Source organism: Trichosurus vulpecula, chromosome 5 (genome assembly GCF_011100635.1).
Source record: "Trichosurus vulpecula isolate mTriVul1 chromosome 5, mTriVul1.pri, whole genome shotgun sequence".
Lineage (NCBI taxonomy): Eukaryota > Metazoa > Chordata > Mammalia > Diprotodontia > Phalangeridae > Trichosurus > Trichosurus vulpecula.
Window position 1 is genome coordinate 62,120,240 of NC_050577.1, and position 21,004 is coordinate 62,141,243.

The 21,004-nt window shown below is 37.6% G+C and overlaps 1 protein-coding gene across 1 annotated transcript in view; it reads left to right on the top strand.

Moving 5' to 3' along the window:
- Positions 1 to 17,010, top strand: part of SPAG6 (sperm associated antigen 6) — an 82,218-nt gene extending 65,208 nt beyond the window's left edge. The window contains exons 11-12 of the mRNA XM_036761006.1: positions 6,214 to 6,359; positions 16,730 to 17,010. Of these exons, the coding sequence (XP_036616901.1) occupies positions 6,214 to 6,359; positions 16,730 to 16,796 (213 nt within the window). The 3' untranslated portion in view covers positions 16,797 to 17,010. The remainder of the gene's footprint in view (positions 1 to 6,213; positions 6,360 to 16,729) is intronic.
- Positions 17,011 to 21,004: the final 3,994 nt, after the last annotated feature.

Consider the following 21,004-nt stretch of genomic DNA (forward strand, 5'->3'; position numbering starts at 1 on the left):
TACATAATATAACATAAGATAATATGCAATATACAATGAGACTAGGAAGGTAGATTGGGGCCACATTGTAAAAGGTTTGAAATACCAAATAGACAACTTTGTACTTGATCCTTGAAATAACAGGCAACTACTAGAGTTTATTGAGCGTGGGAGTGATACAACAGAGTTGTGCTTTAGGAATATCACTTTGGCAACTGTGTTAAAGATGAATTAGAAAGATAAGAGACAAACCAGAGAGACCAGTGAGGAGGCTACTATAAGATAATATTTCAAGGAATCATTTATATAGGGGAGGGAACCAGCATTTATTAAACACTTTCCACATGGTAGGCACTATGCTTAGCGTTTTACAAATATCTCATTTGAGCCTCACAACAACCCTGGGAGGGTGGTGTTATTATGATCCCCATTTTGTAGTTGAGGAAAATAAGGCAAATAGAGGCTAAGTGACTCGCCCAGGGTCAAACAGCTGGTAAGTATATGAACTCATCTATTTCATGACATAAAGAGGAGGGTGGCTGAAAGGACATCACAGAAAAGGCTATTCTAATCATCCAGATAATAATGAGGATTATGAGTATGAATAGGGAAAAGAGGATGCACATGAGAGAAGTTGTAAGGGTATAGAACTGACAAGACTTGGTTGATTGGGTGTATTGGGTGAAGGATAGTGAGGAGGTGAAAATGACTCTGAGACTTTGAATCTGCACAATAAGAAGGATGGTGGTATTGACAGAAAGAGGGAAGCTTAAAAGAGGGGTGGATTTTGAGAGCAAAATAATGAGGCTATTTTTTAGACATATTGAGTTGAAGATGTCTAAAGGACATCTGGTTTGAAATAGGGAATCCAACAAGGATATGGTGATGTGGTGATGCTGCTGTCAGCATCATAGACATACTGGATTTCAGAATAGAAACTAGGTTTAGATATGGATTGAGAGTATATATAGATATAGATAGATAGATAGATAGATAGATAGATAGATAGATAGATTATGTTTATAGACATGATCACTGATCATTTAACCACCTTGGGTGGGGGGGGGGGAGAGAGAGAGAGAGAGAGAGAGAGAGAGAGAGAGAGAGAGAGAGAGAGAGAAAAGAATTTACAGAAGGCCCAGAATAGAGTCTTAGGGCATATTCGCAGTATGGAGGAGGGATTTGGCTGACAGGTAGGAAGAGAACCAAGAGTCACTAAAGATCCAGAATAATCCTCTGTCCTTGAAGACCTTCAGTGCTTGGGAACTCAGTACCTCCCAAAGCAGCCAACTTGATTCCTAGTTGAATATCTGGAACATTTCCCTCATATTGAGTTGAAATTTATATTCTTCTGACTCCTACCCATTGTTCTCATTTCTGCCTTCTGAAATCAACCAGAATGAGTCTAATTGCTCAATTGCTCATCATAGCCCTTCAAATATTTCAAGACAGCAATTAGTTCCTAAGGTTTCCCTTTTTTTCCTCTAGGTTAAACATGCCCAGTGCCTTCACCCTTTTTAATATGGTGTTGTCTTGAATCCCCTCATCATCTTAGTTAAATAACTCTAGTCTTCTTAAAGTGTGGTTCCCAAACCTGAATACAAAGCTCCAGATGTGATCCGACTGGGGCAGTATAGTAGAATTGTCACCTCCCTTGTTCTGGACACTCTCCTCATTTCTTCATTTAGGATAGGGCAGTCTTGGCCTTGTTGGCTTCCACATGACACTTGATGCTTATTGTTTCTATGGTTGTGATCTGTCAAACCCACCCAATCCATAGGGCTTGACATACTTTAAATGTGTAGCTGCAGGGGGCAGAGCCAAGATGGTGGCTGGAAAGCAGGGACTTACTTAAGCTTTCCCCCAAATCCCTCCAAACACCTGTAAAAAATGTCTCTGAACAAATTCTAGAGCTGTGGAACCCACGAAATAGCAGAGGGAAACAGGTCTCCAGCCCAGGAGAGCCTGGATGGTTGCTGGGAAGGGTCTATTGCACATTGCTGAGAGTGGAGGGCAGCCCATCTGTGGGCTGTGCTGGAACAGACCAGACCCAGAATCAGCCAGCTGGAACAGGCCTTGGGACCATGAAACAGTGAGCTGTGACAGTTACCAGACTTCTCAACCCACAAATGCCAAAGAGCAGGTTAGGTGGAAACTGCGGAATTAAGTTCAGAGCGGTCCAATCACCAGCCCTGGGGGTGGCGGAGGTGGTGCAGCAGTGGTGGTGGCAGTGGCAGCAGCAGAAAACTCCTAAGGCTGCTTCCATAGCTACAGCATCAGCTGCTTCCTGAGTCCCTGGCTCACACGGTGGGAGGATTCTAGCAGCAGATCAGAGCAGGAGTTCAAGGAGCACTTTGTGGGCACAAATGCAGATTCTCTTGCTGTGCCCTGCTTGGATCTATATTGCCGTCCTCATTGGCAGTTCTTGGGGGAGGAGGAGTGCTGCGGTGACAGAACCTGGGTGATGGTGGAGTAGAAGTAGCTCTGAAAACAGCAGGGCTTGGACCCTAAAGCTTGGAACAAAGTACTTTCTATAAGCAGTCATATCCTGACAAAAAGCTCAAGGGTCAAGTAGTTGGCTGGGAACGTGAACAGGCAGTGAAAAAGAACTCAGACTCAAATGCAGACTCAAACTCAAACTTTAGATTCCTTTTTTGGTGACAAAGAAGATCTAAACATAGAGCCAGAAGAAGTCAACAAAGTCAAAGAGCCTACATCAAAAGCCTCCAAGAAAAATATGAATTGGTCTCAGGCCATGGAAGAGCTCAAAAAGGATTTGGAAAAGCAAGTAAGAGAAGGAGAGGAAAAATTGGGACAAGAAATGAGAGTGATGCAAGAAAACCATGAAAAACAAGTCAATGACTTGCTAAAGGAGACCCAAAAAATAATGAAGAAAATAACACCTTAAAGAACAGACTAACCCAAATATCAAAAGAGCTCTAAAAAGCCAATGAGGAGAAGAATGCCTTGAAAGGCAGAATTGGTCAAACGGAAAAGGAGGTCCAAAAGACCACTGAATAAAATACCACCTTAAAAATTAGATTGGAGCAAGTGGAAGCTAGTGCCTTTATAAGAAATCCAGATATTTTAAAACAGAACCAAAGGAATGAAAAAAGGGAAGACAATGTGAAATATCTCATTGGAAAAACCACTGACCTGGAAAATAGATCCAGGAGAGATAATTTAAAAATTATTGGACTACCTGAAAGCTATGATCAAAAAAGAGCCCAGACATCATCTTTCAAGAAATTATCAAGGAAAACTGCCCTGATATTCTAGAACCAGAGGGTAAAATAGAAATTGAAAGAATCCACTGATCACCTCCTGAAAAAGATCCCAAAAAGAAAACTCCCAGGAATATTGTCACCAAATTCCAGAGTTTCCAGGTCAAGAAGAAAATAATGCAAGCAGCCAGAAAGAAATAATTTGAATATCGTGGAAACATAATCAGAATAATACAAGATCTAGCAGCTTCTACATTAAGGGATCAAAGGGCTTAGAATATGATATTCTGGAGGTCAAAGGATCTAGGATTAAAACCAAGAATCACCAGCCAGCAAAACTGAGTATAATGCTTCTAGGCAAAATATAGATTTTCAATAAAATAGAGAACTTTCAAACTTTCTCAATGAAAAGACCAGAGCAAAATAGAAAATTTGACTTTCAAATACAAGAATCAAGAGAAGCATGAAAAGGTAAACAAGAAAGAGTAATCATAAGGGACTTATTAAAGTTGAACTTTTATGTTTATATTCCTACATGGAAAGATGATTTGTGTAATTCATGAGACCTTTCTCAGTATTAGGGGAGTTGAAGGGAATATAGACAGAGGGCACAGGATGAGTTGAATATGAAGGTATGATATCTAAAAAAAATGAAATAAATTTAAGGGGTGAGAGAGCAATATATTAAGAGAAGGAGAAAGGAGAGATATAATGGGGTAAATTATCTCACATAAAAGTGGCAAGAAAAAGCATTTCTTTTGGAAGGGAAGAGGGGCAGGTGAGGGGGAATGAATGAATATTACTCTCATCGGATTCAACTTGAGGAGGGAATAATATACACACTCAATTGGGTATTTTACTCCACAGGAAAGTAAAGGGAAGGGGATAAAAAGGGGGGGATGATAGAAGGGAGGGCAGATAGGGGGAGGAGATAATCAAAAGCAAACACATTTGAAAAGGGACAGGGTCAAGGGAGAAAATTGAATAAAGGGGGACAGGATAGGATGGAAGGAAATATAGTTAGCCTTTCACAACATGAGCATTGTGGAAGTGTTTTGCATAATGATACCTGTGTGATCTATGTTGAATCACTTGCCTTGGGGGGGGTGGGAAGGGAAGAGGGGAGAGAATTTGGAACTCAAAGTTTTAAAAGCAGGTGCTTAAAAAAATTGTTTTTTGCATACAGCTGGGAAACAAGATATATAGGGAATGGGGCATAGAAATCTATCCTGCCCTACAAGAAAGTAAGGGGAAAGGGAATGGGGGGGAGTGGGGTGAAAGAAGGGAAGGTTGACTGGGGAATAAGGCAATCAGAATATATGTCATCTTGGGCTGGGGGCATGGTAGAAATGGGGAGAAAATTTGTAACTCAAAATCTTGTGGAAATCAATGTTGAAAACTAAAATATTAAATAAAAATGATAAAATTAAAATAAAATAAAATTAAAAATGTATAGCTGCTTTTTAAACTGAGAAGTCCAGTCATATTACTTAAGGAAAGTAGGACAAGAGAAAGGATAGAATAATGGATATTGGTAGGGAAGTTGCTTTGCTGTACAAATCAAAGCAGGCCTCCTAACCACTGGGCACGATGATATAACCTGCTGCTGTCTATCCAAGTAGTTGTAGAGACTTTAAGTAAGGTAAGTAAAAAAGCAGCCAAATGTGTCAATGAAATATACATATACAGAGTAAAGGACAGACCTGAGTCAAAACTGACTTTGTGGTTTTTTGCTTGGTAGGGTTGTGGAAGGAAGATGGGTATTTTTGCATGTTGAGTCACTGGTGAAGCATTCTGTTCAAGAGACTCAGGGGAAAAAGTACATGGGCGGATACATATATCCATGCACTGTCTGCACACCCATAGGAATAGACATCTTCTTCATCCCAAGGCTAGATTTTCATTCAGTGAAAAGCAGATAAGCAAGAATAGGTGAATCTACAAGAAACTTGTAAATAGACACACAAAATATTATGCTTGATCCCTGCTGCAGAACTGGAATTATATTACTTTTTTGTGGGAGCAGTTTGTTATACTTTTAATGACATATTGTTGGCCTCAAAAAGGCAGTGCTTCCATGCTCCTTTTTTTTGTTTGTTTGTTTTTAAGAAGGAAATTCTTTAAATCTTATCAGTGAGGGTTGGTCATCAATTGGGGATGGCTGAATAAGTTGTGGCATATGATTGCATGGAATACTATTATGCTACAAGAAATGATGAGCAGGATGCTCTCAGAAAAACCTGGAAAGACTTACATGAACTGATGCAGAGCAAAGTAAGCAGAACCAAGACACCATTGTACACAATAACGGCAGCATTGTACAATGATCAACCATGAATGACTTAGCTATTCTCAGCAATACAGTGATCTAAGACAGCCCCGATGGACTCATGATGAAAACTGCTATCTGCCTTCAGAAAAAGAAATAACAGTCTGAAAGCAGATCAGAGCATATTCTGGTTTTTTTTAATACTTTCTTTCTTTATTTGGTTTGTTTTCTTCCACAAAATGACTAATATGGAAATATGTTTTGCATGATTGCACATGTATAACTTATACCAGATTACCTACTGTCTCAGGGAGGAGAAAGGGGAGAGAATTTGGAACTCAATTTTTTTTAATTAATGTTTAAAATGTTTTTACATATAACTGGGGGAAAATATTTTAAAATCTTATCAACAAAATATGGAAATATGTTTTTCATGACTTCACATGTATAATCAAAATATTGTCTTCTCAAGGGGTGAGGGAGGGGGGAAGGAGAGAATTTGGAACTCAATTTTTTTTAAATTGTTAATTTTTTAAATGTGGGAAATATTTCATCAAATAAAAATATTTGAAAAAAGAAAAATCTTATCAGCAAGATTAGTCTCATTATGCCACAGACATCTTGGTTCTAGCTTTGTTTTTACCTCCTTCGGAATTTTGGGAATAGTAATGACCTAATAGTACTTTTGAGGGTCCCGTAAAAGAAGAGCTGCAATTTTCATTTTATCCCTTCTTTTTCCAGGTACTGCCCCATGATAGCAAAGCACGGCGACTTTTTGTTACAAGTGGTGGTCTTAAAAAGGTTCAAGAGATAAAGGCAGAACCTGGCTCACTTCTTCAAGAATACATCAACAATATTAACAATTGTTACCCAGAAGAAATAGTGAGGTGGGAAAGATGGAATACTAGTTATTCACAATGGCAACATTGTTGTGCTCTTTTCAAACTTATATTTTCTATTCACTGCTTCCAACTGGGCAATCTGATATGCTGCATGAGATCTGTATATGAATCTCTTTCCTTTCCCACCCCTTCTTTTCTTTGTCAAAAATTTTTTCGTTAAAATTATTTGCAAGTCGATGTGGACATGTCTTTGCTCATTTAGCATGTGTTCCATAAACAGTACCCCAGACGTATTGTGCAAATTAAATTAATAAAGTACATAGTAGGTTCAATTTAAACTGCCTTAAATTGTGATTGTCTGGTTGCAAAAGGCCCACGATATTTTAAATTCATTTTCCTCTTTTCCCTGAATATCTCTTCTTTGCATAATGCTCATTTTGACTTCAAAGAGAGCTTTGCAAGCAGAAAGGAGCTATTGAGTGTAGGAAAGAACAGACCTACTATTTAGGTACCAAAAAATTAAATAATGCTGTTGACTATATGCAGGATCCCTAGAGTAATATGACAGGAAGTTTTTTTCTAGATTAATGTAAATGTAATATAACATTATTCACACTTTCTATTTATTGTTAGTGATAATTATCTGCAATTAGCTTAGCTTAGGATAACACTGATTTTAATAGTGCCAAAAATTATCCTTGATATTGTGATTTGATTTCTGCACCATCATACTTTGCTAGTCATTCCCAAAGAGCAAATTGTGGATTTTGGAGGGTTCCATTGAGTTGAGATCTATTAAGTGTGTAGAGGAATGCTCTGAACTCAGACCAAAGAAGTAAATGAGCAATAAAAACAAAAGACCTATTGGCAACAGGAAAATGAGGAAAAGGAAACTGATAGATGAGAATTATGCCTTAGCTTTAGTGCTAATAAAAAGTGGAATCAACGAATATGAAATAAATAAGAACAAAGACATAAAGATGTATGGACTTATGGTCATGAAAAGTATTCTGTGCCAAAAACTTTTTTTCCTGTCCAAACTTGTAATTTGATCAATGTAGGAACTTCTTTGGAAGCTCTCTGCATCAATATATAATGGCAATTCCTCTGTGATGTATAGTTTTATGAGTTGCCTGGGCCACTGGAAAACTGAATTACCCATAGCAGAAGCAAGACTACCATGTGCCCGACACATGGACATTTAATGAAGGCTTGTGTTTGTCCTTCGTTCTCGAAGAGGACCATGACATCAGGGAAATGATGGCATGAGTTGCAGTTGACTTTGATTTGAGCGAGGGAGGGCTGTAATAAAGGTTATTGATGGGTCGATTGACTTGAAACTAGGTCTTTTTAACTCCAAGTTTTACCTCCTCCATTTTATTTTACAAAATCCATACAGAATAAAAACTTGCCAGAATTTTTTTGGTCCAGACCTGTGATTTCATTGGTGTAGAGAACTCTTTGGTGAGGAAATTCCTTTTGCTACTGTATATTGGCAAGTATTCTACAGTTTATAGTCTTAGAGTATTTGAGGTACTGAGAAATTAAATGACTGTCCAAAGCCACACAAGTCTATCTGACATATATTTGAGGCAGAGATGAAGCAGCATAATGTAATGGAAATGGAGCTGGCCTCAGATTTAGAAGGGTCTAGGTTCCAGTCCCTCCATGACTTGCAATTTGCTGTGTCATCACATTTTGTTAACGTAATTCTCAAAGAGCAAATTATGAATTTTGGAGGGTTCTGTTGAGTAGGGTCCTGGATAGTGTGTGAAGGAGTGAACTGTTTCAAAGTTGAAGAGCAGGCACCAGTCTGCAATCCTAGGGAGAATTCCAGCATCAGCAATTCTCTGGATCCCCAGTGGAATCACAGGTCTGGTAAAAAAACAAACAAACAATTTTTAATAACACAAACATGATCTATTAAGATTATCATAGGATCATAGATTGAGCACTTAAAGGGAACTTAGAGGCAATCTAGTCCAACCTTCTCCTTTTTCTAGTGAGGAAACAAGATAAAGAAGACTTTATGATTTACACCAGGTCATCTGAGTACTAAAATAGGAGAGCCAGTCTATGAACTGAGGTCCTCTGGTTCCCAAGACAATACTTTTAGCACAGGGTCATGATCTGCAAGGATCTTTCTTATCCTTTAAGAACAAATGATGAACAATGGGGGTTCTTCTGAGTACAAGCCTGTAAGAATGAGTTTAGTGCTTATATCAAAGAAGCAAGTAGAAAAATGTAAAACATCTATTGAAAAGGAAAATTGAGAAATTTTATTATTATCTATTAAGGATAGTACCTATTTTTGAAGCCCTCAGAAATGTTGATGCCTTACAAACTGGGACCAAAAACAATAACTCACCCCCAAACCCCAGTTATTCTTCAATGCAGCTTACTACTACTATAACTACTACTACTACTGCTGCTACTATTACTGCTGCTGCTGCTGCTGCTACTACTACTACTACAATTGTGACCACATTAATATAGGGCTTACTACGGGCTAGGCACTGTACTAAGTGCTTTACAACTATTATTTCATTTGATCTTCACCACAACTCTGGGAGGTAGGTGTTATTAATATTCCCACTTTACAGGTGAGGAAACTAAGGCTAGCAGAGGTTAAGTGACTTCTCCAGGGTCACACAGCTATATGTCGGAGGCATCATTTGAAGTCTTGTCTTCTTGACTCCAGGCCCAGCACTCTATTCACCACACCACCTAGATGCCTATATAAGTATAAAAGTTTAAATATAAGTGTAATTTCTGAGAAAAACAAAAATGGATATTAAAGAAATGGAAGTCTCTTTACGATACTAATATGGGAAGAAAGATTTTAATTGAGTCTTAGTAGAAAAATGACAGTCCTGGCATGGTGGAATTTAATCTAGGACTTTTGTTAGTGGGCCATTTTTTATCATTGATATCTCCTATGCTATGAGCTAAGATGACTTTTGGATATTTATTTATTTGCTATCAGTTAACTAACTGGTAGTCATCCAACTCTTTCAGAATCTGAAATCAAACATTAAAGTTTACCAAAATGCCACTTATAAATATACGAAAATTATATTATTAAACAAAGTAACCAAATCAGAAAAATTCAACATTCTTGTATTTATGCAATTATGAGAATTATTTGGCAACAGAAACAATTTTGAAAGAATAAAGTACTTAAAGATTTTTAATGCTTATTAAGCTAACAGACTTAGGAATCAGCTGTGAACTCTTATGTTTCTACATGATATGTTGTAGACAAATGTGGCTTTTCAACTGTGATTAACTAAAATTATTTCTATCCCACACACTTGTCCTTCAAATAGACTAAAAATTCACGAACAGGACCCTAAGTAAAACTATGAGAAGGGCTTATTCACTAACATTTCCCCCTTTTTATAACTTAATTTTGTTCTGGATGAATGCTTCACCAAAACCAATATTTACTTACATAAATTAGAACATAAAAGTAGAATTCTATATGAAATTATGATTCCTAATTCCATACGGTTTGTGTCTTTTGAAAATGTAGGAAAAAATTTCAATGTTACTTTCAAACAGTTTCCTATTTGTCTTTGCTTCCTTTTGAACTTACTCCTGTTTTCTATTGTGTGTTTAAAACAAAATATTTCAATGGCCTGCTTTTATTCATTTTTTCTTTGGCCATCATCATTGCTAACTTTTCACCTTTTCTCATCCTTCGCCCATTAGGAAAATAAAACAAACTAAAATTCTCATAACAAATATACATAATCAAGGAAAATAAACTCACACCATGGACATATTCAGAAAATACATCTCATCTGGTATCTTGAGATCATTGTCTCTCATCAGGAGGTGGAGAGAATGCTTTATCATCATTCTTCTCTAGTTGTGATTGACTATTGCTTTGATAAGAGTTGTTAAGTCTTTCAAAGTTCTTTTTTTTAGTTTTTACAATGCTGTCACTGATGCATTCAGGTGGTTAGAGTGCAGGACCCGGAGTCAAGAAGACTGTCTGCCTGCTCTGTTTGCCTTAGTTTCCTCATCTGTAAAAGGATGAGGATAACAATAGCACTTAGCCCTCAGGATTGTTACAAGGGTAAAATGATGTAACAGTCATAAAATACTTTGTAAACCTTAAAGTGTTACATAAATGCTAGCTATCAAATTGCTCCCTTTCCACTTACTCTATTATGCATCTCTTCCTGCAAGTCTTCTGAGGATTCTCTGAAACTATCCCTTTCATGATTTCTTAAAATATTGCAAATTATCTTAAGATAATGCAAAAGTATTGCATTTCATTCCCATACCATAATTTGTTTAATCATTTTCTAATTAATGGCCCACCCCTACTTCTTTGTTACAAGAAAAAATTACTGTTAAATATTTTTGTATATATGGATCCCTTTTATTTTTTTCTTTGATTTCTTTGGAGTATAAGCATAGTTGTGCTATTGCTAGGTCAAAGGGGGCGCCAAATTTAATGATTTTGGGGGTATTTCAAATTTCTTTCCAGAATTGCTAAACCAATTCCTAATTCCCCCAACAGTGCCTCTCTGCCCTCAAACTCTTCAACAATGGTGAATTTTCATTTTTGACAACTTTTCTCCATTTTTATCTGACTCAGATAAGAGGGAAATTCATCAAATGCCCACTCTCTCTGGCCCTTACTCCAAGTTTGCATATTATTCTTCTCATCAACCATAATTATGAGAAATAGTAAGTTCTACCCTCTTCTTCATCTTCTCTACATTAGTAATTTCCTTTTATCCTCCCTTTTCTTTTCTCTCTTAAAATCATCAGAAAAGAACTAATCCACCCCATATGATTCCCTCAATGCCCTTTGAAGACATTATGGATCTGAGGGGACACTTATTTTTTCTCCTAGTATTATAATGTTAGCATTTCCTCATTGTATAGTCACTCCAGATTGTTCAAATAAGTTTATCTTTCTAGTTTCTTTTGACTTATTTACATTTCAAAGTGTCTACTCTCTTTATATTGCTACTGGACCCAGATGGCTCTGGAGGAGAGAATGAGGCTGGTGACCTTGCACAGCTCTTCCTCACTTAAATCCATTTCACTTGCAAGTCATGGTATGACCTTCCTGATGCCATGCTCCTCTTCGGGAATGAAGGACAAATGATAGCAACAACTCACTTTATAGTTGTTTTCTGGTCAGGAATGCTTGAAGGTCTATTTTTCTTCCTCAGGATTGTACTCAACTCTGTAGGGTAAGTTATTCTTGCTTATAAGTCTTTATTTTTTGTTTTTTGGAATATTGTATTCCAAGATCAATTCACAATTGTAAAAGGAGCTGCCAGGTCTTGTGTGATCCTGACTGTAGTTCCTTATTTGAATTATTACTTCCTGGTTGCTTATAATATTTTTTTCTTTGACCTGGAAACTCTGGATATTGTTTATGACATCCCTGGGATTTTGGGGGCATTCTTTCAGGCTGTGATTGGTGTACCACTTTGTAATATCGTTTGAAATCTGGAACTGCTAGGCCACCTTTCTTAACTTATTTTGTCACTGATTCCCTTGATATTCTTGATCGTTTGTTCTCCCTGATGAATTTTGTTACTATTTTTTCTAGCTCTATAAAATAATTTTTTTGTTAGTTTGATTAGGCACTAAATAAGTAAGTTAACTTAGGTAGATTTATCATTTTTATTATATTGGTTCGGCCTACCCTTGAGCAATTAATGCCTCTCAAATTGTTTAGATCTTTCTTTATTTGTGTGAAAAGTGTTTAGTAATTGTGTTCATATAATCCCTGAGTTAGTCTTGGCAAATATACTCCCAAGCATTTTATATTGTCTGCAGTTATTTTAGATGGAATTACTCTTTCTATCTTTTCCTGCTGGGTTTTGTTGGTAGAATATAGAAATGCTGATGACTTATACGGGTTTATTTTATATGCTGCAATTTTGCTGAAGTTGTTAATTATTTCAATTAGTTTTTGAATTGATTCTCTAGGGTTGTCTAAATATGTTGTATGTCTTTCATTTTCGAAGAAGACTAAAGACATCATAAGTGATGTCTTGCACATGATTGGATTTAAGTGAGGTAGAGTTGCACAAAGTCATCAGCCTCACTCTTTCTTCCTAAGTTATTGAAGTCCAGTGGTAAGACAAAAGTCAAGATGACTGTTGATGTCCTGTGATGCAGTGGATGACCTTGGTGTCTTCATTGTCTGACCAAGCTCTAAGTGCTTCACAGTGCCTGCTTCAGCCACCCTTATATCTGTTGGAACAAATTATTCTCATCTGCCCATTCCACTTGAGGAAGTCTTCACATGCTTGGTGTAGACATGCCTTTAACCCACCAACTGGTTTGAGGTTACCCTCAACCTGGTTCAGCCCATCTGCTGAGAAAGTTTACCTGGGTGTGGTCACTACTCCTGGTATAGCTTTTCAGAGCCACAGATAAGAGTTGGGTGAATCTAGTGGATACCAAAAGAGGATGAGCAGCTCTGAATAGGGCTTTTCAAGTCTTCATACCAAAGGTGTTAGTCCTCCTGACTACCACAAAGGATTGTTTCCTCATTGCTTATTTTTATTCCTTCCATTTCTTTTTCTTGTCTTATTGCTATGGCTATCAATTCTAGCACAATATCAAAAAACAGTGGTGAAAATGGACATCTGTGCTTTACTCCTGATCTTACTAGAAAAGCTTAAAGTTTATTCCCATTACAGACAATTCTTGCTCTTTCTTTTGGATAGATTTGTTGTCGTTCTGTTGTTTCAGTCATGTCCAACTTTGTGACTCCATGGACCTCATCCATGGGGTTTTCTTGGCAAGATACTGGAGTGATTTGCCATTACCTTCCCCAGTGGCAAATAGAGGTTAAGTGACTTGCCCAAGGTTACACAGGTAGAAAGTTTCTGAGGCTGGATTTGAATTCAGGTCTTCCTGATTCCAAGCTCACTGCTCTAACCACTGCAGGACTATCTAGTTGATAGATAGCTAGATAGAGACTACTTATCATTTTAAGAAAGGTTACATTGATTTCTATGCTTTCTAGTGGTGGTGTTTTTTTTAAATAAGAATGGACATTGTATTTTGTCAAAGGCTTTTTCTACATCTATTGATATCATATGATTTTTGTTGTCATTATTATTGATATTGTCAATTATGCTGACAGTTTTTCTAATATTGAACCAGCCCTGAATTCCATCTTGACCACTATCTGCCATCGTACCCTGATGGAGATAGCCCAGGATCCTGAACTGAAGAGTCTTGGAGTCTTTGGAATAGTAATATTTCCAGCCTATGGTGTCAAATGGTTTAACATCAGAAACTTCTATTATTGTATTAGTGGAAATGACATTTAAAGAAGAAGCATTGCCATCTGTTTAGCTTCTGTACTCTAAGGATCATGGGACCTTTCCATCTGACTTGCAGCTGAAACCTTCCATATGTGTTATCCCCCTCAGTAGAATGTGAATTCCTTGAGACCATGGACTGTCTCACTTTTCTCTTTGTATCTCCAGCATTTGGCACAATCCTTTGCACATAGTAAGTGATCAACAAATTCTATTCATTCATTCCAATTTTCCTGACATTTTTAAAGGACATAGCTGATTTGGGAGTAAAGAGAATGGTAGTAAGTGATAGAGGAAAAAGAAACTTTAAAAAATTAGCCTCAGTATATTCCCCCTTATTTTTCCTTCTACTCAAGCATCTAGTATCTGAGAGTATTCTCTATTAAAGTCCTGCTCAGATGACTGCTTATGATATGGAGCCAATCTCAGTTTCTCAAAGTCCATGTCAGTGGAGTATAAAGTTTGACAGATCCTACCAGACCAGAAAGGTTTGGACTGAAGGACCAGTAAAGGACTTTATGTCTGTCATTGACTTGACCCAGCCTAATGAAATGCAGAGTTCATTACCTTGAGACTGGTTACTTAGGAAGGAACTTATGAAGATCACCTCCTTGAGGCGGTGAGGGGTTAATTCCCAATCTTTGTTGGTGAAAGGTATGACTACCCAGAGATGAAATTATTACTTAAAAAAAAGCATTAACATATATGGGAATATCAAATTTGAAGGCCATATTATATTGGTGGAACAGTCAAATGATACCACTTGAACATTTATGGTCTTCCTATTGGAAGACCATATTGCCTATATTAATATAAATGCTTTTTAAAAAAGAAAACTTGGTGAAATTTGGCTTTTGTTAGATTTGGATTTTTTTTAAGTTTTAAAAGCAGAAGTCTCCTATCTTTTCCTGGTAGCCTCATTTTGATTTCCTCGAAGTTCTGGACATAAATGGTTTGAAGTCTGAAGCAATGTTGATATTACAGTGTGCTCACAGAAGTGAGAAGGAAGGCTACCAGCCATGCTCTTCTCCCCACTAGGGATTCTTGAGACTCATTGGGGCACATGAACAGTGAATGGCAGACAGCTTGGTGAGAATACATGGGACCAGTCTTCAAAATTGACCAATAGATTGTGGTTACAGATTGGGAACTCTTAATTTTAAAGAGACCATTTTCCCTCAACCATCTCCTCCCCTTCTCATTAAAAAAATCTATTGGAATTCTTCCATTGACCTTACTCATGACAGACATGTGGGGTGCAGGAGGTGGGAGTATATTTTAAATGCTGTGCCCCGTGTAAGGGAGAGAGTAGTCAGATATAAGCTATAAATTTCTCAGTGTAAACTTCAAAGGGGCCTACTGCTGAAGGAAATTTTTCAAGGATTGGAAGATTTTAAGGATACATTTCCCAGGGGAGATCTTTTTACAATGGATGCCTCCAGGCATTCTGTTGAAAAAAAAATGTAGTGATGTTTTTGTTAACCTTATCTTGAAAAATTGTAAAAAAAAAAAAAGAAAGAAAGAAAAAAAGAAAAGAAAAGTAGTCAAATGTAAATTATGTGGCTTTTTATTGGGTCAAACATCTGAGGATAGAGAAAGGTAAAAAGGGAACAAAACACATCCACTATCCTTAGGTTTTGTCTAGGGAAAATAAATTCATAAGACTTGCCTTTCTTGGATTGCTGCTATTTTCATGGGGATATTGAAGAACTAGATACTTTTTGCAACCTCTCATTCTCCCTGTTCCTCCAAGTCTCCCATTTCTTGGATAAGAAAGTGAGATGGAACAGTGGACAGAGTGGAGGCTTGGAGGCTGAGAAGACCTGAGTTCAAATCTAGCATCTTGACACTTACTAGCTAAATGACCCCAGGCAAGTCACTTAACATCTGTCTTCCCCAGTTTCCTCACTCTAGGATGCAGTCAGGTATGGAAGTTCATAGAACAGAGGGCTTGGAGTCAAGAGGAGACCTGAGTTTGAATCCTGCCTCAGACAATTACTAGCTGTGTTACTCTGGGCAAGGCATTTGATGTTTGTCTTCCTCAGTTTCCTCATCTGCAATATGGGGCTTATAATAGCACCTACCTAGAAGGGTTGTTGAGAAGATCACAGGAGACAACATTTGTAAAGCTCTTAGCATAATGCTCAGCACATACTTAATAAATACTTGTTAAAAAAAGTAAGTACCTATCATAGATTTTTCTTCTAGTTAATCTGCAAAGTTTTATTTACTGTTGTTTTCTGGGCATATATTTTTCCATGTCATATGAAGTCATTTTATCGCAAATAAAATGTCAGGCTTCTCCTTGACATATTATTTTTTTAAATCATGTGTTATAAGATTAGCTCTAAAAAAGCATAAATTCATAGTGCTCTAGACTCGTTCTAGAACTGCCTAACACAGATGATGTATTTTGTAGGGTTTATGAGATGAACAATTTGCAAACTAGTTGTCTATTGTAGTCCTTTTTTCTCTATCTCAGAATATTTGTAAATGGCAATTATTTATTAATGAAAATTATAAAAATGGGTTCAGCCCTTCTAAAGCAGCTTCTTAGAAGCAAAGTATACTCCCAGAAATATTTGAGTTTTAGGGGTGAGCTGCTTTCTAATTAACTAGAAGATAGTTCAATAGTCCAATGGCAATGTTTTATTCTAGAAGCCTTGTTTCTCTTATACCACATGACTTATGTGACTTTAATCATTTTATCTATTGGCTTTCTTTTCGTAAAGCCAGTGCACCATAGCTTACCAACTTGGCCATTCTCATTGGCCTAGAAACAATTCCCAACCCATTGTATAGAAAGTCTCTTGCTTTGAAAATATCTCCTCCTTGCTATGACATTTATTTCCTTAGATATTTTGCCATTTATCTGGTAGGAGTTGGCCATTATTCTGAGACAGTATTCTGTTCATTGATATCGTCTTAAGTTATGCATAAAGCATTGCTGGAGAATAATTATGCAGAATTCTCGAGGGTATGTTTGAGGTTTGACTCAAGGAATCAATTCAGATGAATACACCTGATATGGATGAATCTTTTTCAACCTAGCATATTAGATGCATTCACAAGAATCTAATAGGAAATTTTCTTTTTCAGGTATTACTCCCCTGGATATTCAGAGACGCTTCTGCAGAGGGTGGACAGCTATCAGCCTCTTATATAAGCAGGATCATATGGATATAATTTCCACTTACAGGAGAACTTTTATGGATTATAAATGTTAAAGCTCTTGTTAAATGATCGAAATAAGTACATCCTCAATTTATTCATTTGAAATTTGTAGTCACTACGATTCAATTTTTTTCTTCCTTTTCTAGAGTCATAGAATAGTGCTAAAAATGGAATTACTATGTGATACACAATTCACAGTCATTTATTTGTGCAAGATTTGCCTCTAAAGCAAAATAAAAGGCATTAGAAGGTCTCAAAGCGTCTGTTAATATTGTGATGAAAATAAAACTACCAGGCTGTTGGGGAGGGGGGAGGGGGCAGGCAATGGGTTTAAATTCAGATTCAGAACCTGTGGCCAGGTTTAGAGATTGCTCCATGAGTTCTCTAAAGTGACCTGGACAGAGGTCTTGGAACTGGGGTATGGGTGGGAGATGGTTATGTAAAATAGTCTTCTTACCTTGGGAAGAGAAGGGAACACGAGTTTATATTGCACCTACCATGTAACTATGTATAGGCACATTTTATAAATTTGATCCTCACAATAACCCTGTGAGGTATACACTATTATTTCTTTCATTTCATAGTTGAAGAAACTAAGGCAAAGAGAGGTTAACTGATTTGCCCAGGGTCACATAACGAGCAAGTGTCTGGGGATGGATTTGAACTCAAGTCTTCCTGACACCAGGCCCAACACTGTCTCCACTAAGCCACCCCTGGAGGCCTCCATTTCCTTATCTGTAAAATAAGAGTCAAACTAGATCATGGGTTCTTAACCTTTTGTGTGTTATAGATCCCTTTGGAAACATTCTGGTAAAGACTATGGATGGAACCCTTCCCAGAATAATATTTTTGAATGTATAAAATAAAATATATAGGCTTACAAAGAAAACATCATTTTGAAACAAAGCTATAAAAAATTGAAATCAAATCCAATCAAAAAATTAAAATCAAATACTTCAGTCTCAGATATCACAAATCATTGATGTTGTTCATGGACCTTTGGAAATCATAGGTGATGTATTTGAGACTCACACTTGAAAGTGAACTCGTTGCCAGCTTCACAAAGGTGCAGCTCACTTAGCAATGACAGACATATCTTCAAGTACAGTGTAAACTCCCTGGTTTTGATACAGCAAAACCACTTCTGCCCCCTTTGCCTCCCTCTTCTCCATCTAGTCAATTAGTCAACCAGTATTTATTAAAGCAACTATGCTGTTTTAAAGCTACTCACCTGGCTCCTGGGAAAGAGGGTGGGGTAGGGGAATTCAGGACTGGAAATTGTATCAGTGACCAGAAGCTTTCAACTCTTTCTTCTCTGCCTGCCCTGGTTATTTAGCATGTAGCTAACCATAGAATTTCAGAGAGATTACATATGGCCTCAGAAACCATCTGGATGAACACCTTTCCTAATGTGTATGTCCCTTCTACAGGAGACTTGATAAGTAATCTTCCAGCCTCTTCTTCGACAGCTTGAGGAAAGGAAAGCTCATTACTTCTCAAGGTAGCTCGTTTCATTCTTCGAAGCTCTGGTTGCTAGAAGGCTCATGTATATATCCATATATATTCATATTCATTCATACATATGCAGATATCTGATATGTAGATATCTATATAGATATAGTTATAGAGAAATGTATATGGATATCTAGCTACATACATGCACATACATATATGTTTGTGCATATGTATACACACATGCATGCATACATATATCTGAAATCTACCTCTTTGTAACTTTGATCCATTATTCCAAATTTTCTTCTTGGTAGTTATCACAATAAAATAAAATTCCTCTTAATGCAATGGCCTTTCAAAAAATGGAAGAGAGCTTTGAAGAGTCTCCTAAGTCTTCTCAGTCAATCAATAAACGTTAAGTGCCTACTATATGCCTGCCACTGTGCTAAGTACTGGGGATACAAAAGAAGACAAAAAACCCATTCCTGCTCTCAAGAAGCTCACAGTCTAAATGAAGGAAACTCCATGAAAAAACATATAAACAAGATCTAGTCAGGATAAATTAGGGATAATCTCAGAAGGAAGCCACTGACAATAAAAGGACTTGGGAAAGACTTCCTGTGGAAGAGGGGATTTTAGCTTCTTTTTAAACAGCCTCAGTTCCTTCAGCTCATCCTGAGATGGTATGATATGGAGATCTTCACCATCCTGGTCACCTTAAGAACTATCCCAGTTTATCAATGCCCCTCTTAAAACATGCTATACACAGTTCAGCATGTTGACCCTGGATATTATCTAAGAGCCACCAGGGCAGGGTTCACATTACTGTTAAACTCTGTAGTCTTCTAATGACTAGGACAGTGCCCTACATGAAGTAGGGCATGAACTTAATTTGTTGAATTGACCGGCATGCAGAGTCTTGTACTAGGGACACAGCACAGTGAGAGGTATGGCAAACAGGCAGTGATGACTGGCAGCAGAAGGAAGAGACAGGAAATGACTAATTTTAAATATATCTGCTGATTATGACACCCGAAAGTAGTTGTTGAAAATTTCAGTGGGCAGTTTCTATTTTCCTAAGCTATAGAGATTTAGGTTTCCAAGGATGTAGGCATTAGATTAAAAAGCAACCCAGCACTAGGATAATGTTGTAGAGGGTAGAAGGAAAGCGAAAATGGAGAGGGCTCAGAGTTCATCCATAATGATTTCTTTTTCTACAGGAACAAAGTGACATGCCAGGCATATTTTATTTACAAAGTAACTGAAGAGATGCCGTATTATGTGGCAAGATCTATCTTTTGGGAAAAGCCTCCAGTTGACAAGAAAAGAAGCCGTATTATTATTATTGTTGTTGGTGGTGGTAGTGTTTGGTGGTGTTTGGTGGTGGTGGTAGTAAGTAGTGGCAATAATATCTTTCCACAACAACCTTAGTCTTCTAGAAGTTTAATCGCTTTATCGAAAGAGACATTTCCCGTCTTTCTCCTTTCCCTACATCCCTAAGGGCAGAAAAGGAGAAAAGTGGTATAGATATATTGATGTATCAATCAATCCACTTTTTGTCACCCACTTGAGCCAAGTTTTCTTAGAGGAATGATCTAAGACTAATGATACTTTACATGTGGGTTCTCAAAACAATTTTCACGAAATATTAAAAAGCTGGCATTTCCTGGTAAAGAGTCAGCTTACAAATTTGGAAAGAGAATTCATGTCTATGAGGGTTAAAGAATAGCAGAAGCATTTATTGAACCATTCACCTATAAGAAGGTGGCGGTGGTAGGGGCAGCCAATATATTAATGTGAGTCGTTAGGGTTTCAAAGAAATGATTTTATGGGAAAGACTTTTGGTAAAAGTACTCAATATAACACAGGATTAGAATTCTTCTCTCAAATACACAGTGATGACTGCACTGCCATCTGACACCTCTCTAACACCAGGGAACCTGAGTGGGCTGGAAGTTTTTCAACCTGTGTGAAAGGTGAGATTGGATGTTGTGTTTATTTGTGTATTGATTTGGTTTTGCGGACAGTATGCCTGTAAATGGATGCCTTGCCTCCTATTCAGAGGCGACACCAACAATCATGATCTCTATCAGCTGCGGCTGAAAAGATGGCCAGGTGATTCACTCCCCTTTGCACAGGAGCCTGAGGATCATGCGTCATCCTCAGCCCCAACGTGTCAGGCCTGCTGCTACTTCCAGCTCTGACTCTTAGACTCTGGGATTCTTTTTGCTTTCTGCCTGGTCTTTCTGTCCTCATCATCAGCCATTCTGGCTTCTCAGCAGCAGTTTCCTTTCCAGCTTCTTTTGAAACTGGGCCTCGGGGTAGCTTCTGAGCGACAATTTTTCTCACTTGTGGTTGTCTCTACTTCCTTTCCCCAGACAGCAAGTACGCAATTTAAATTGTTCATAGCCTTCTTGAACCTGCTTTGGCATTCCCCATCAGCAACCTGCCAATCTCTGACCCTATTGCTTAGGGAAGAATCTGGTAAATACACCAGGAATAGGGCGGCCCTTTGTTCTTCATCTTTGGGCCATGGGCAAGCAGGGCCCAAATAAAATAAAAGAGTTGGAAAGGAAAACCAGGCCTTGCCTGAATATTTCATCAGTTTGGCCCAGAATTATTTGACTTTTTAATAAAGGCAATGATTTGTATGAATAATTAACATTTATGTGGTGATTGACAGTTTACAAAGGGCTTCCCTCACCACCATCTTGGGATGGTAGTTCAAATAGCATGACCTGTATT